Consider the following 17158-nt stretch of genomic DNA (forward strand, 5'->3'; position numbering starts at 1 on the left):
GCAGAGAGGCAGCTCGGGGACTCCGATGGCCCCGCTGGGTCTTGGCTGCACCTCTAGCTGCACTTGCATGGCGAGCGGTGGCTTCAGGTCAGGCCACTGCAGAGTCACACAGGACCTGTGCTCAGAAGCACCGTCCCTGTCTTGAAACTCTTCATAACTTCACAAGAAGCGGCCCCAAGTATTCATTTTGTCCTGGGCTCCAGAGTTTGTGTATGAAGTCCCGGCAGAGCCAGAGCGAGATGAGGGGCCAGACGGACAGCTGCTGGGGGTGGGGGTGCTGAGCCAAGACTTGAGAAGTGGTCCTGGGGCAGGGACATGGCCCAGGGACGCCGCCACGAAGGGAGGAGTGAGGGCCACCTCCCAGCACGGCCGCCAGAAAGGGAGCCTCCAACCCCATGTCCGTGGGAAAGCTCTGGGGAGGCCCATGCTGGCCGGGCCTAAACCAAATTTGGTCTAAACCAAATGCCATCACATTTCCTGGTACGGGCAGTGCAGTGAGGGGGCCCCCCGAGGGTGTCGGGGCACTGACGGGAGCAGGTGCTCACCCAGCACAGCCGTCCACTGTCCACACAAGTCAGCAGCTCGACTCTGATGGAACGTGGCTCCCTGGCGACCTCACGGCCGGAGGAGGACTCCCATGCCTGTGCCCCCCCCCCCCCACTGCGTCCCAGCAGCTGCGGCCCCGGGTGAGCTGTCCAGGCCCACCCGCCTCGCCTGGGGCTTGGACACGGGCCGGGCCACAGGTCTAGCGATGGGATGACCTTCCCGCCTCCCCACGCTCTCCCCCACAACTTCCCTGCCAGACCCAGGCTGTCTTCCTGTCCTTCTTCCTCCCTCTCGTTCTTTCTCTCTCTCTTTTATTAAGGCACTCTACTGAGGTATGACGTACAAACAGCTGCGTATTCCGTGTGTCCAACTCAAGCCTAGAGAGAAGCCTGGCATAATTTGCTTTTCCATCTCTGCCAGAGCAGACACCATGGACGGTCTTATGTCATGCTTTATGCTTCTTTGATGATCGGTGGGCTGCATCCCGTTTTTCATACCGAATGTTCCTTTTTTGGTTTTCTTCTCTAGTGTCTTTTTCTAGTTAAAAGAACACTTCAAATATTACAGATATTCACCTTCTGTCTGTGCCTGAATCTTGCTTATCTTAACCTTGTTTATAGCCTTTGGCTGGAGTAGTTTTTAATTTTATTATTACTGACCTATGAATCTAGTCCGCGTCTCCTGGCCGCCTCTCTTCTCCGAGATTATAAAAAATAACACCTCATACTTTATATCTGGTTCTTTTAAATGTCTTATTTTTTTAAATAGTATTCAGAATTTTAAGGCCATTCAAGGGTTTTACTGACCATTTCAAAAAAAATTTTTTAATGCATGTCTTTTAACATTTATTTATTTCTGAGAAAGAGAGAGAGAGAGAGAGAGAGAGAGAGAGAGAGAGCAGGGGAGGTGCAGAGAGAGGGAGCCACAGAATGCAAAGCAGGCTCTGGGCTCTGAGCTGTCAGCGCAGAGCCTGACGTGGGGCTTGAACTCACAAACCGTGAAATCATGACCTGAGCAGAAGTCAGACACCCAGCTGACTGAGCCACCCAGGCGCCCCTCTTTGTTTGTTTTTAAATCCATTTTGGGATTTCTGGGATCAGTTGACACGTTTCATTACCTTCAGGAAATGCTAGTTGCAGGCAGGTCGCACAGTCAGACATCGTCTCACACATCTGCAGTGCTGGCTGCTGCTTTATTTCTCCTGATTTTTCTTTATCTTCATATATCTGATTGGATCATTTTTTTTGCCCTGTTGTCTTAGTCGACTTGGGTGTCCACAACAAAACATCACAATTTGGGTGGTTCAACAGCAAATGTGTATTTTCTCACGGTTCTGGAGGCTGGACGTCCAAGGTCGAGCTTCCGGCTGATCTGCTTTCTGGTGAGGCCTCTCTTCTTGACCCTCAGGAAGCTTCCTTCTCGGTCCCGCAGTCTTTCCTTCATGTGTGCGCTGAGCGAGGGAGAGCCAGACGTGAGGAGGGCATAGTCCTATGTGATCTGGGCCTACCCTCGTGACCTCATTCAACCTGAGTTACTTCCGTGGAGACCCCATCTCCAACAGAGTCACGCTGGGGCTAAGGGCTTCAACACATGACCTGTTGAGAGGGACAGACGTCCAGTCCACAGCTGCCCTCAAACCCGCCGGGACCTCCCTCTGTGAGTCCAGTCCACTCTCCGTCCTTGCAAGAGGCCTTCATCTCCAATGTCCTATTTCCTTCTAATTTCATAATTTCCCTTTGCGGCAGCTCTGCTCAGGTCTTCTTTATTGTTCTCTCTTTCCGCTGAAACCCCCATGTCTTCGCGCATGCTGTCCACCCTTAGCACTACACCCTATCACACGCTCCCCGGGATTAAAGACTGTCTTCCCACACTGCTGCAGGCCATGCCTGGGTCTGCTTCTATCGACTGTCGCCTCCCTGGACGATGGGCCACATCAGCTTGCTTTTTTGGGGTGTCTGTATTAAAGTTCTCCAAAGAAATAGAGCCAATAAAAGACACACACACATAAAGGAATTAATAGAATTAATATAAAGATATTTATCACAAGGAATTAACTCGCATGAATACAGAGGCTGACACATCCCAAGGTCTGCAAGGTGAACTGGCAGCCAGGGCCCCGGGACAAGTGATGGGGTAAGTTCCAGGCAGGAGGCAGGAGGAAGGTGGGACAGATTCGTGACTGAATGCCAGGCATTGTGTGACAGGTCAGCGGCCATGTGCCCAGGACGGCCTGCCCCTTCTGGTGCTGGCTGTTGGTTCTGGGCTCGGCTGTGTGGCCTGCGGGCAGAAGGATCATACCTTCCTCTGGGTGGAGTGGGGCAGGGGTGGCATCTGAGTGGGTCGGGGTCTGCTGCAGCAGGCCAGGTGGCCCTGTGCTGGCCGGTGGCCCTCTGTTCTCTTTCATCTCCCCAAACGGTAGAGGGCCACCAGATGGCAATCGACACACCCCATGTTTCCCTTGGTGCCCCCCTGCCCCCAGAGCACCACGAGTCTCTGGGACCTGAGCCTCTTCGTGGACTTGGCTCTTGGTCGAATCCCAGGTGCTACCTGGTGTGAGGCCCGCCTGGCTGGTTTCTTCCAGGCCTCCTGCTCCAGTCTCAGGCTCTGGTAGCCTCAGGCCGGGGCCCCACTCACGGCTCCCCGCAGCAGATGCACGGTCACTCCTAGGATCTTACTGGGAAGCCCCTGTCCTGGAGGGTCTCTCAGGGCCCGGGTCTTCCCTCAGACTCTGGCAGGCCCTGAGCACCTGTGCCTCAGGGAGCTCCTTGGTCCCCTGGACCCCCCACCGTCTTATGAGCACTTAGTGACGGCTCTTGGAAGAGAGCTGAGCTATGTGTGTCTGGAGCCCCCCGGGGACTGACAGGTTGTCGCCAAAGGCAGTGCCAGTGCGTGTGGCCCAGGGGTTCTCAGAGAGGACTTGCGTTTGCTTTAACACTCTGCTGTCCCTGTCTCGAAATCCTTGATAAATTTTTTTAATTGTATTTATTAAAAAATTTTTTTTTGTAATGTTTATTTACTTTTGAGAGAGACGGTGTGAGCAATGGAAGGACAGAGACAGAGAGGGAGACACAGAATCTGAAGCAGCTTCAGGCTCCGAGCTGTCAGCACAGAACCTGACACGGGGCTCGAACTCCTGAACTGGGAGATTATGACCCGAGCTGAAGTCTCTTAACCTACTGAGCCACCCAGACGCCCCACCACGGTTTTTTTGTTTGTTTTAATTTCAAGCCAAGCCCTGCTGATGAGCACCGAGCAGAGAGTCAGGGAGAATGGGCGTCCACCCTGGCTCTACCTTTGGCTGGCTGTGCAGTCTTCAGGAAATTTCTCATCCTCCCTGAGCTTTCTCTGCCCTTGGGGAAAACAGCAGCGTCACGGGGCTGAGGGGCCCTGACAGTCCCCAGAATTCTGAAGGAACTGGGCCTCGTTGCCCTGCTTCGGGTACTGCGCCCCTTTCTGTGCCGGGGACATTTCCCACCTGGCGAGTCCCAGGGGAGGCTGTGTGCACACTCCAGACAGCAGCAGCCTCCAGAGATCTGCGTGATCCGGGCTCCACTGGCAGATGGACCGCCCCCGCCCCGCCATCGCGTTGACGATTCTGGAGGCCGAGGCAGCAGCTGCATTCCCCACCCCACCCCACCCCGCGCCCCGCCCCACCTCCCGCCGGGGCCGTCTTGGGCTGGGGCGTCTCCCCCGGCGGCGGGTGCTGCTTTCCTGGCTCTGATCGCCTGCTACTTCCCGGCCTGTGCCCCCTTCTGCCGCCGGCCGGCCAGCTACCCAAGGCGTTGCTCCTGCTCCCTCCTCACCAGCAGGAGGCGGGGGTGGGGGGGGGATGGGGGTGGCAGCGTGCCCGGACCCACACATTCATCTTCCCGGATTCCTGCACCAGGGTGCAAGCAGCTGGGCGGGCTCCTGGGGAAGCCGCCGAGAACAGGCCTGACTGGTGGCGTCACTCCCTGCCTTCTGGCCTCTTCCTTCTCTCCCCTTCCTAGTCTTCCGGCAGGCAGTCGGATGAAGAACGTGAACTTGGGGGCTGCGGAGAGGCCCCTGAGGTGACTGGCCTGAGCCTGAGGGACGCGGGAAGAGCAGAGTCCCCGGGGCCCCTGTCTGGCGATTTGGGACCTGGGGTTTCTTTATGTAGGAAAAGGACTCGGGGTTATTTTGTTTTACCTTAACAGCTGATATCTCATTTATTAAAGTTGTCATCTTAAAACATAACTCTTTAGCTTAGAAACCATGTTAGTATCTTTGTGAGTATAGCAGATTTGAACTTGTTTTTAATAATTTTCAAATATTTCCTTTTTTTAATGTGGTTTTTTTTTTTTTTTTGGATACAGAGACAGAGAGAGCATGCAGGGGAGGGGCAGAGAGAAGGGGACAGAGGATCCAAAGTGGGCTCCACACTGTCAGCACAGAGCCTGATGTGGGGCTTGAACCCATGAACCATGAGATCATGACCCGAGCCAAAGTCTGACTCTTAACCAACTGAGCCACCCAGGTGCCCCTCAGTCAATTTTTAACTTTACATTTGAAAATGCAGTTTTGGGACGGGAACAGGGAGTTACTAAAAACGGGCACAAGGTCCTTTTTGGAGCCAAGAGAATGTTCTAATCTTAGATTGTGGCGGGATCTGCACAGCTCTGATTTCTCTCTCTTTTTTTTAATTTTATTTATTTATTTTGAGAGAGAGAAAGAGACAGAGCACGCAAGCAGGCGGAGCAGGGGAAGGACGGAGAGAGAGGGAGGAAGAAAATCCCAAGCAGGCTCTGCCCTGACAGCACGGGGCTGGAAATCAGGAACAGAGAGATCATGACCTGAGCTGACGCCAAGAGTCGGACACTCAACTGACTGAGCCCCCCCAGGCGCCCCACAGCTCTGGTTTCTACAATTCACTGAACTGTATGTTTAACACAAGTGAATTCCATGTAGGTACATAAATCAAAGAGAAAAACAAGTGCATACTCTAACACCTAACCAAGGTCGGTGCCAGCGACAACGGCCTGTGGCCACCCCAGCATGCCTGTCCCGGGCCTGGCTCCTGCCCGCAGCCCACTCAGGGCCCCCTGTCCTCACTGGAAGGGGATGCACGGACCACGTGTTTGTTTCCTCTCTCCCAAAGCACACTTACGCATGATGCCGCAGTCAGATCCATAAACATCTTCTCCGTATCGGGTCAACCTTGCCCCATGGTGCCTTCGCGGCCTTCCTGGGCCCAGCTGCTCTGGGGGGCAGGCATGCCTGCTGAGAGGTGTCCCCTGCACAGCTCTCCTGACTGAGGGCACCGGGAGCTGTGCTCTGCCCATGACCTTCAGCACGGAGATAAATTCCCATGGGACCCACTGTGGTGGGGTTTCCCCACCTGCTGCTGCTGTGCCCTGACCTGAGCGGTGGGGCTGGGCACTGCAGCCCCGAGCTGGGCGCCCTGCCTCCTCCATGGGGTCAATGCCAGCCACCACAGAGCACGAGTCCTTGCGGCTTCTGAATCCGAGATCCTGGAGCCTGAGCAGGGACAGCTTGGGGGGCGAGTGACCGAGGGGTATGCAAACTCACTGACTAGCCCTCTGGGGTGACACCTCAGTGCCAGGCTCTCACCACACGCACCAGGGCTGACCTTGTGTATGTGTTAGCTCAGTGCATCTTTGCTGAGTTTTGATTCTGCACGGTGTTCTCAAGCAACCAGTTCTGGGAGAGCTCAGGAAAGCTTCCCAGAAAGGACCAAGCACAGTGGGGAGCTTTGCTGGCGGGGAGCAGGGAGGCCCTGCACAGCCCAGGGGTGAGCCTTGCACACACAGGGAGCAGTGTGGGGAAATTCAGCGCGGCCGGAGAAGAGTGGAAGGCGAGCCAGCTGAGACAGGGCTGCTGTGGGCCACGCTCTGTAGTGTAGGCAACCAGGAACCCGGGAGAGGCCGTCCAGCACAGGAGTTACAATTGCAGAGGGTTTTGAGAATAAGCATCCTGGAAGTCCCTGGAAAAACTGGGGTCCAGTAATCAGTCAGGAGGCTGCTGCAAACAAGGCCAAGCAGGAGCTGTAGCTGTGGGCACAGAGACCAAGCCTGTGGAGGAGGAAGAGGAGGGGGAGGAGGAGGAGGAGGGAGAGGTAGAGGAGGAGGGGGGGAGGGGGAGGAGGAAGGGGAGGGGGAGGAGGAAGGGGAGGGGGAGGAAGAAGGGAAGGTGGAAGGAGAGAAGGGGGGATGGGGAGGAGCAGGAGGTGCAAGAGGGGAAGGAGGAGGGAGGGGGAGGAAGAGGGAGAGGAGGGAAAGGAGGAGGGAGGAGGAGGGAGAGGAGGAGGAGGGTAGCATAGCGGCCTAGGCTGTGGCCTGGAGAGGGAACTGGAAGAGCTCTGTGAGGGACTCATCCATGGGGAGGACCCGGTGAGCAGGGAGGATCTGTAGGAACTGTGGAGTGAGCTGTGGGTCTGGGGGCAGGTTTAGAAGCCTCCTGATGATCTGAGCCTTGGGAACGGAGGAGGTTGGTCATGGCGCGTGTGCAAGGAACCCCACAGGATCAAACACGGAACTTTGACATGGGAGTAATCTGTGGAGGAGTTCACAGGGAAAGGCAGGGCTGGAGAATGCCTTGAGGGAGCAGTAGGGGGGCGGACACCTGCCTGATGGAGGGTGTCCTCACGGAAAGTTCACCCTGGATGAAGCCCTGAGACGGCGGGCTGTGAAGTCACCAGTGGTCCCAGAAGATGCAAGGTGACCACGCCCGCCCCTGGGCAAGAGGCACAAGGGAGGCGAGTCACCCTCTTCCAAAGCTGTCTGTTTTCTGGATGTTTCAATGCCCTGATTTCCCCATTACCTCCTCTTGCTCAGAGACGCTCTGGACAGAAGTTTTGTTTACAACCCGCTGTAGGAGTGAAGCCACAGCACTGCGCTTGTGGGTACAGAACCCAGGATGCCCGTCCCTTTGGGCCCTGCTGAGTTCAGTCTGGTTCATCCCAGCACCGTAGGGACAGCCCTACATTCCTGAGGTTCTGGGCCTGCCCCTCCTTTGCTAGTTAGAAAGTCCAGTTCAACAGGTAAGGGTAATAATGAAGGATTCCCTACAACACCGGCTCCCCCAGAAACAAATCACCAGCGGTTAGTTTTCTAGAATTAGGCAGTGGCCTTGCTGATGCTGCCGGTTACAAGAGGACAGGACTCTCAATGGCGCCAGGTAAGTCACACCGGCTGATTTCTTTTCTCATCCACACACTCGTTCCTTTCTTAGGAGGGGTCCCTAGCTGCTGCAAGGGTCAGCGTGGAGGAAGGACCGGAGTGCAGGGCACTTGTATCTCAGGGCCTTGGGCGTTTGTTTTCAGTCACAGGGGAACGAGCAGCTTCAAGGTCACAAAGCACCAGGTGAGAAGGGCGCGGGGGGGGGGGGGGGGGAGCAGTTTCTGGCTTTGGGGACACCCGGGGCGGGCTCCTCCCACGGCGGAGCCTCCTCAGGCACGTGTGTCAGTGGGGGCACGAAGTCCCAGCTCAGGTGCGCTCTGGTGGCAGCTAGCGACCCTTGGGATGCAGGACGCCCGACACCCGGCACATCCCAAGGCTTCCCCGGTAGTGCGGAGAAGAAAGTGAGTTGGAAACCAGATGATGCTCTGGATACTGCAACTCAGGGGCGGACGAGAACCTGTCAAGTCCCTCCTCCGGGCTCCGCACGCACAGAGAACCGGGTCACCGCTGGCGTGCGAGCCTGAGGGCTGACCAGGACGCGCTCCCGGGCGCCCGGGGTCGCGGCCCAGTCCTGCCCCCACGTGCGGGAGCGCAGAGGCGCAGAAGGACGGAGAAGGAGGGCGGAAGAGCACACAGCGCCTTTGCAGGTACGAGTCTGCCAGGCTCTCGAGTCAACGTCTTCCTGCTGGAGAAAATTCAGACGGAGTGAGCAAGATATTTATGGAAAGTAGGGCATTTTGGAAGCATTTCGTAACTTCTCAGACGGGGACGACGGCACCTCCCGTGCGCGGAAGAGGCGATGTCCCAGCCCCCTCCCCCCCCCGAGCCCCCAGACATACGCGGGGTAGCGGGGTCACCCGGGACCGGGCGACCTTGGCGGGGCGGCGCGACCTTGAGGCCTGCGTTCGCCTCAGTTGCCCCCTCTGCGCAATGGGGACACGCCCTGACCGCCGGGCTGCGTGGGTCCGCCCGCGCCGCAGACCCCTCTCCCCGCGCGCCCTCGGGCTCCGCCGGTCCCCCGGGCCTCCGTCCCCGCGCCCGGCCCCCGTCCCAGTCCCCACGCCGCAGTACCGCGACGGAGCCCGCGGGCGGGAACCTGCCTGCGCCGCCAACGCGCACGCGCGCCGCCGGCCCGCCCCGCCGGCGCCGTCTCAGCTCATAGGCCAGCCACACCATCACTCCGACCGGCCAGCGGTAGCGATTGGCCAGGGTCCGGGCGCGCGACCGGCCGTGGGCGGGGCCCGGGCGGCTATAAAAGAGGCCGCGGCGGAGCTCGTGCCGCCTTGCAGACGCCGCCGCCCCGGAGTCGCCCGCGCCTCTTAGCCATGGTCAACCCCACCGTGTTCTTTGACATCGCTGTGGACGGCGAGCCCTTGGGCCGCGTCTCCTTCGAGGTCGGCGGGCGGGCGGGCGGGGTGTGCCGGGCGGGCGCGGGCGGCTCCGGGGCGGCGGCGGGCGGGGGGCGCGGGCGGGCGGGTGGCGCCATTTCCTGATGAGGGGCCATTTTGGGAGGCCGGGGGCGGCGGGGGAGGGGCGGCGGCGGACAAAGGCGGGGCGGCGCGCACGTGTTTAGGCCGCGCGGGGTCGCGGTGGGGGCTGGGTGAGGGCGATGCCCGCAGGCGCGGCCGCGAGGGTGTGCGGGCGGCGGGGGGCGGTGGCGGGCGCACTGCGGAAGCGGGCCCGGCCCCGCCCGGCGGAAGCCAGCGGCGCCCCCGCCCTGCGCAGACGACGCCGGCCCCGCCCGCGCCTAACGGTCCCCTTCGGCCGCCTCCCGGGAGCCTGCGGCCCTCGGGGTGCGCGTCCCCGCTCTCCTCCGGGGGCTCGGGCGGCCCCGCGAGAAGGGCGGGGGCGGGGCGGCCGGGAGGGGGTGGCGTTCACGCGCGGAAAGGGTGCGGGCTGAGACGGACGCCCGCGGATTACTGTGTTGAGTGGGCTGTACGCCCGCGCGCGGCCCGAACTCCCGGCCCTGAGATGGCGGCGCCTGCTCCGCAGCCGGAGGGAGGGTTCGGTCGCACGTGTTCGAAACGGTTCGTGGAGGCCTGGACAGCTGTCCTCGCGGACGGGCTTCGTCCCCTCGTGTGTGGCCAGGACGCGCCCCTCACGCGCGGGAGGGGTTCTGCGGGAGCCTCGCCGGTTTCCCGGGGTCGTGCTCGGGTGGGGGTGGGGGACGGGGGCACGTGGGAGACGCCCCACGGGCTGCACGGCCGGGGGTGGAGTCCTGGCTGGTGCTGGATTTGTGTGTGGGGGGGGGGGGTGGTGGTCTCTGTTACTCTGCGCGACCCCACAGGGCCCCGAGGCTTCAGGTAGCGGCTCAGGTTTGGGGCCAGTGGTTCTTGTAGAAGCATTCTTTTAGGGTGAGAAAGTGGGCTCGTGCTCGGGAGCTTCCCCCCCCCCCCCCCCCGAGACTCCGTGAGCCGCAGTGGGGGGCAGACGTGGTGAAGTGACGCTCCGTCTTGTCTTACAGCTGTTTGCAGACAAAGTTCCCAAGACAGCAGGTTAGTTTTCTTGTCTAATTCACTGTTACCTGTTCGGATTTTAGTTGTGTGTGACCAATGTTTTTCTCTCTTAATAGAGAATTTTCGTGCTCTCAGCACTGGGGAGAAAGGATTTGGTTACAAAGGTTCCTGCTTTCACAGGATTATCCCGGGATTTATGTGCCAGGTATGAAATTCATGGACTCTGGTTTGGGTGATGGTCCTTGAGCTTGAGCTAGAGCTAGGAGAACGCAGCATGAGTGCATGGGAGCTGTTTTCTGCCAGTCTGGTCCGGCTTCACCTTCTAGTCCATTTAAACTTGAGTTTGAAGCTAGGTCTCTGCAGACTTGGCTTGTTTTCTGACGCTGTTGCCAGAAGTGACAGGTTTTGCTCACTCCACAGGGTGGTGACTTCACACGCCATAATGGCACTGGAGGCAAGTCCATCTACGGGGAGAAGTTTGACGACGAGAATTTCATCCTGAAGCACACAGGTCCTGGCATCCTGTCCATGGCGAACGCCGGACCCAACACGAACGGTTCCCAGTTTTTCATCTGCACCGCCAAGACCGATTGGTAAGGGCAGATCCCTGCAGCAAGGAGCGCTGCCCGCTTCAGCCTGGCCTTGTTTCTAGCGTGGGAGGATGTGAGAAAGCCGAAACGGGGGTCCGTGGAGAAAGCAAGATACTGAGCATAGCACAACGGGGCGCTGAGCTGAGTAGTTAAGACCAGTACTTGTGGGGTGCCCACTGGCTCGGTCTGCAGAGCATGCACCCCTTTGTGTCCAGGTTGGGGGTGGAGGTAATTAACAACAATAGACTTAAAAAGCAAGTGAACACAAACTACAAAAGAGTAGTACTTAGATCTCCTTGGCCTGTGGGTGTTGGTCCTTTTTTAGGGGTCCATTGTAAATTCGGGAGTTTTGACAGGAGTTGGAGAATCTTCTGACTCCTGGTGACCTATGGTGTTGCTGTTTCTGTTAGAAGGATGAGGTGTTCAGTGTTGATCCACATTAACTGGTACTGACAACTGTGTAACCCGGCCTCCAGCTGTTCTTCCGGGGGTGCAGTACTGCTCTGTGGGTCTCTGTTCTCGGGGTGTGGCGCAGGCTCAGTGGCCCCTGGGCACCAGTGCTGACGCTCCATCTCGTTTACAGGTTGGATGGCAAGCACGTGGTGTTTGGCAAGGTGAAGGAAGGCATGAACATCGTGGAAGCCATGGAGCGCTTTGGGTCCCGGAACGGCAAGACCAGCAAGAAAATCACCATTGCTGACTGTGGACAAATCTAATAAATTTGACTCGTGTTTTATCTTAACTACCAGACCATTCCTTCTGTAGCTCGGGAGAGCGCCCTTCTGTCCCCATCTGCTCGAAATCTAGAGTCCCTGTGTTCCTGCCGCAGTTCCACGGGTCCTGTGTCCTCCTTACTCCCCTCCAAGTTTAGCTGGATTGCAGAGTGAAGTTTATGATCATGAAATAAAAGCTAAACAACACTTGTCTGTCCTTGTGTGGCGCGGGGGTCCTGCAGCTCGCATTTTTGGCAACACTGCAGTTTGCTGGATTCCACAGCTGCCATTTCTGCTTCCCTGGCCCAAAGGTCCTGGGTTGGGGGGTGTTGAAGATGTGGGTGGGGGCAAGGAAGGAAAGAGCCAGGATTTTGGGAGGGAGGTGGTGACCACGGGCAGGCGGGACAGGTGCTCCTTTAAGGGGAGCGGGGACAAATTTGCACTTGGCACGTGGACTGGCACCACAGTAAGTGGAGAATCCCTCTAACACTGGAGAATGAGTGCGTCACTCGCTCTTCTAAGATCCCATTATTTCTTGGTTTTGATGAAGTTTGAAAAGGTGTCAGGAGATGCTAATTGTGCTGTTTATCAGCAGGGAAAACTTGAGTGTTGGGCCTCAGGCTCTGGGGAAGGGTCTTCGGATCCGGTTTAGTCTGGGGGTATAGAATCGGGGCAAAAGGTGTGCAGTAAAGTCCCAATTCTGGAATTGTTGACAAAGTCTGGTAGACCCTGGCCTGTGGGGGTCCCTGGTACTGTGACCCACGGTCCTTGCTCTCCCCGACCAGTGATCCCCTCCTGGCCCCCTCAAGGTCCCACAGTCACTCAGTCACACAGATCTAACGGTCACAAGCTGTAGGATTTGGCAAAGGATAGGCCCTTCCCCCTTAACTGGGCTGCAAACTAGTGACCAGAGCTAGTTGCACAGGCTGAGGGGCACCTGTCTGCCTAGAGCCCGGGACACCCTCCTCTCCCTGCAGGGCCCCTCCCCACCGGGGCTCTTGACCCAGAGCCATTTCTGTCCTGAGGGTGTGAGAATGTTTGCAATTTGTTATTTGTCGGGCTGCTGGCTGCTTCCTTCACCAAATGCTTGTGCCTCTGGGTGTGTCCCGTTTCCCCTGCTCCCTGGGTGACTGCAGTGACCTTTAATGTCCATGGATGGCTTGTGTCCAGGTGGTGATAGCCTTTCATCAACCCAACCTCACTTAGAGTTGTCCTCGAGCACGCGATCACACCTGCCTAGTCACTGATTGTGTGTATTCCGCCGCCGAGTGTCTGACACCAATGCGCCGCGCTGGGTACTGGAAAAAAAGGTAACCAAAGTAGAGTGGTGCCCGACTTAGCTTTCCAAGGGGCAGGCAGGCCAGCTGCCAAGAGTTGGTAACGTGGTGTTAGCGTGTGTAATAAGACCTCATCGGTCCCGAGTGGCTTTCCTGGAGAGTTTACCAAGTGAGGGAAAGAAAGGCCCAAGCCAAGAACTTGCAAGTGCAAAGGCCGCGCTTCCCCTGCTCTGTGCATCGGTTTCCGCCTGTTTCAGGCTGTCGCCAGGCAGGAGAGAGCCGCCAGGCGGGAGAGAGCCGGAGAGAGCCATCAGGCGACCTTCGCACTGTCACTTCTATTATTAACATAACTATGGAGGGGCACCTGGGTGGCTCAGATAAGCATCCAACTCTTGATCTTGGCTCAGGTCATGATCTCACTGTTCCTGAGGTCGAGCCCCATGTGGAGCTCTGTGCTGGCAGCATGGAGCTTGCTTGGCATTCTGTCTCTGTCTCTGTCTCTCTCTGCCCCTCCCCTGCTCTCAGGAGCATGCATGCACCCACTCTTTTTCAATAAGTAAACATTAAAAAAATAATTGTATGGAGATTATAATTATACACTATAAATGTACTTTTTTTTTTTTTTTTTTAACTCTTTAGGGACACCTGGGCGGCTCAGTAAGTTGAACGTTTGACTTCGCCTCAGGTCATGATCTTGTGGTTCATGGGTTCAAGCCCGGCATTGGGCTCGCTGCTGTCAGCACAGAGCCTGCTTTGGATCTTCTGTCCCCCTCTCTCTGCCCCTCCCCTGCTCGTGCTCTCTCAAAAATAAATACTAAAAATATGTAAGATCTTTGGCCTCCACTTTTTTCTATGTCATTGGCTCCTCAAGTGGTTCAGGACGTTGACTTCAAGGAACGTGCTTGATTCTGGAGCTGCCCACTGCCACCCATTCCTGTCCCCCACTTGTCTGGCTCCTGGATTCTCTGTAAACTGGAAGCTAGGCCGAGAATCTCAATTTAGACACAAGCTCCACATTCGTAGCAGGAAGACTTTGTGGGTGACTGTGTACGCGATCCTGCCTCCTGGGGGGTGCACGCGACCTCAGGCCGACTCACCAGACAGCCCCCTGGGAGGCACTGTGTCCTCTTCCCAGCGAGGAGGCAATCTGTGGGCGATACTTTGCCTCGGTCTGAACCCCGTTCCCAGACCTTTCGCCTGATGGCTCTGCCTTCGCACCCGTGAACGATCTTTGCCTCGATCAATGATTATTCTGTAGTTGTAAAAACAATTTCAAATCTCTCCCTCTTCCAGTTACTAAGGGCTCACGAATTTTTACTGAACCTGTTACAAACAATACAATTTTTGACACTCAAACCACCCCCCGTCTGACCAGCAGGAGCCCCTCTGAGCTGCCCTGTGTTGCTTGGACATGGTGGTCCCAGGGGTCTGTGAGCCCTTCCTTGTGAGCTGCAGTTATAAGAGGGTCTGGGGGCAGCAGAGGTCGACGCATCCATGCAATTGGCCACCTAACTCGGGGGGAACAGTCTTCGTTTTCACAACCATACAGTTCACCTGTGAGCTCCCAGCTTGTACTCGTTTAACTATTAACTATTTGACTTGGCGCATGTCACATGCAGGCACTTGAGGACACCTGTGTCTGCATGTATATTTTTGCTGCCTGAGACCCAACCTTGTTTCGTGTCCTCCCCTCCTCCTCCCTGTTCTCTGACTGGATTGTTTCGAAGCAAATTCCAGACGTATCATAGGCACAAATATTCTAGTAAATAGTTTGTCTCTAAAAGATACGAATTTGCATTTTTAACATAACCAAAATACCACTATTTGCACCTAAAATAATGATTCCTGGGCGCCTGGGTAGTACAGTCGGTTGAGCATCCAACTCTTGATTTTGGCTCAGGTCATGATCCCAGGGTTTATGAGATCGAGCCCTGTGTCGGGCTCTACATCAACAGCTCAGACCCTGCTTCATGCCCCCCCACACCTCCCCCACTCACGTTCTCTCTCTCTCTCAATAAATAAAGAGCATAAAACATCAGGCAAATAAGGGCCATTGATGAATATTTATGTGATAAAATATGGTGTGATAAAATAATTATGTGATAAATATGGTAAAATATTTTTTTAAATTTATTTGGAGAGACAAAAAGTGTGAGCAGGAGAGAGGCAAGAGAAAGAGAGAGAGAATCCTAAGCAGGCTCTGTGATGTCAGCTCAGCACCTGGAGCCTGCTTCAGATTCTGTCTCCTCTGCCCCTCCCCTGCTCCCAAGGGCGCGTGAGCGCACACACACTCTTTCTCTCTCAAAAAAAAAAAAAAAAAAGTTTTCTGTTGGAGACACCTGTTAAGGCACCACAGAGGGAACACAAAGTCTGGGAGGGGACGGACTTCAACACAGGCCCAGGCCCGTGAGCGGGGTGGGGGGGGTGGTGGGGGACAGGTACATGCAGGGCAACAAGGACCACCCATGGGGGTGGAGGGCGGGGCCCAGCTGTTTGACTTCCTCTCCATTAGAAAACAAAACAAGGGGCACCTGGGTGGCCAGCTCAGGTCATGATCTTCGGGCTTGTGAGTTTGAGCCCACGTTGGGCTCTGTGCTGACAGCGTGGAGCCTGCTTAGAATTCTCCCTCTCTCTGTCCCTTCCCTACTCACTCTCTCTCAAAATAATCTTAAAAAAAAAAATTCCTCTTTAAAAAACTGAAAACAATTCTAGGAACACCACAAGCAACTGCCAAAGGGAGGCCGGTATCTGAAGCAATTACCTAGAAAACTCTAGTAAAAGTCACTCTTCTCTATTTTGCCTTCTTTGCTATTGTTACTTTGGCTTCCGGAAACTACTAAAATTTCACAGGATAATCGCAGGCCCACTCAACACAGAAACCTCAAAATACGTGCTAACTGAATCCAAAATTGAAATGTTCTTTCTTATTCCTGCCTTGTAAATCAAAGAGCAGTTCGGCAGGAATTCTGGATGCATAAGGATGGCAAGCGTGTCCCCCATCGGCGCCCCCCGTGGAATGCTGAGACAGGCCCCTTCCGGGAGAGCGGCTGGCACAGCCCAACCGGCAGTTTTCACATGGCAGGTGCCAGGTGCCCCCCGACGAGGTACCGCAGGGAGTACAGTGTCACCTGGGAATTATTTTTGTGAAAAAGCAAAACGCAACAAAAGCCAACCCCTCAAGATCTGTCGGCTTACGGGAAATTTAGGGGAAAGACATCTCAAATACCAGCAGGATGCATTCAGTAAAACTGAGAAAATTCCACAACCCCGTTTCTTTAAAAATTGTAAGGAAAAGGGAGGAGAAACCCATGGATTAAAAAGAAACAAGGTGGGGGGAGGCGCCTGCAGGACTCGGTTGAGCGTCCGACTTAGGCTCAGGTCATGATCTCGCAGTTTGTGGGTTCGAGCCCCGCATCGGGCTCTGCACTGACCGCTCGGAGCCTGGAGCCTGCTTCGGATTCTGTGTCTCCCTCTCTCTCTGCCCTCCCCCGCTCATGCTCTGTCTCTGTCTCAAAAATGAATATAAACATTTAAAAAAATTAAAAAAAAAAAATAGAAAAGAAACAAGAGGGATCAACAAAATCTAGGATATAGAACAAGCTAGGCACCTGGCCGGCTCAGTCGGTAGAGCATGCAACTCGTTCTTGGGGTTGTGAGTTCGAGCCCCATGCTGGCTGCAGGGATTATTAAACAAACTTAAAAAAAAGGGGCACCCGGTGGCTCACTTGGTTCAGTGTCCAACTTTGGCTCAGGTCACGATCTCACAGTTTGTGAGTTCGAGCCCCATGTTGGCTCTGTGCTGCTGACAGCTTGGAGCCTGTTTCGGATCCTGTCTCCCTCTCTCAAAAATAAAAAAAAGATCCAGAACACGTCTGGATCTTGATTCAAACCAACCATAAACAAATTGATAGGAAAGTGTGAACACCAAATAGGTCAGACACTATAAAATGCTGTCAGGGCACCTGGGTGGCTCAGTTGGTTAAGTGTCTGACTTCAGCTCGGGTCATGATCTCACAGTTTGCACCCCACATCAGGCTCTTCACGGACAGCTTGTAACCTGCTTGGGTTCTGTCTCCCTCTTTCTCTGTGTCCCTCCCCCGCCAAATAAAGTTTAAAAAAAATCTTAAAAAATAAAACATTAAATGCTGTTTTAAGATTGCGATTATGCCTCATCTTTAGAGACTCACACTTAAGCATAGATATAAGGCAGGAAGTCATGCCTGAAACAGGATTCAAACCAACCCACCAGGGAGCCGACAGGTGAAACAACGCTGACCGCAGGAGGGTTGTTGGAAGGTGGAGGGTAAGTACACGGGGTTTCATTATACTCTTCTCTTTATTGTTCTGTATTTTTGAAAATTTCCATAATAAAATAAGTTTTTTTAAAATGAGAGCTTTGTTTTGATAGAGCTAGATTAT

At 55.5% G+C, this 17158-nt stretch overlaps 1 protein-coding gene and 1 long non-coding RNA gene across 2 annotated transcripts; both read left to right on the plus strand.

The window, feature by feature from the left end:
• Positions 1-6743: 6743 nt before the first annotated feature.
• LOC123606157 lies at positions 6744-8764 on the plus strand. Its single transcript, XR_006716129.1, has 3 exons — positions 6744-6914; positions 7177-7886; positions 8052-8764. It is a non-coding gene; the product is annotated as an uncharacterized LOC123606157 (long non-coding RNA).
• Positions 8765-8962: 198 nt separating this feature from the next.
• Positions 8963-11669, plus strand: PPIA (peptidylprolyl isomerase A). Its single transcript, XM_045494178.1, has 5 exons — positions 8963-9097; positions 10168-10198; positions 10276-10364; positions 10580-10752; positions 11333-11669. Exons 1-5 carry the CDS (start codon positions 9029-9031, stop codon positions 11463-11465), a joined length of 495 nt encoding a protein of 164 aa, XP_045350134.1. The 5' UTR covers positions 8963-9028; the 3' UTR covers positions 11466-11669.
• Positions 11670-17158: the final 5489 nt, after the last annotated feature.

The sequence above is a fragment of the Leopardus geoffroyi genome, chromosome A2 (assembly GCF_018350155.1).
Source record: "Leopardus geoffroyi isolate Oge1 chromosome A2, O.geoffroyi_Oge1_pat1.0, whole genome shotgun sequence".
NCBI lineage: Eukaryota > Metazoa > Chordata > Mammalia > Carnivora > Felidae > Leopardus > Leopardus geoffroyi.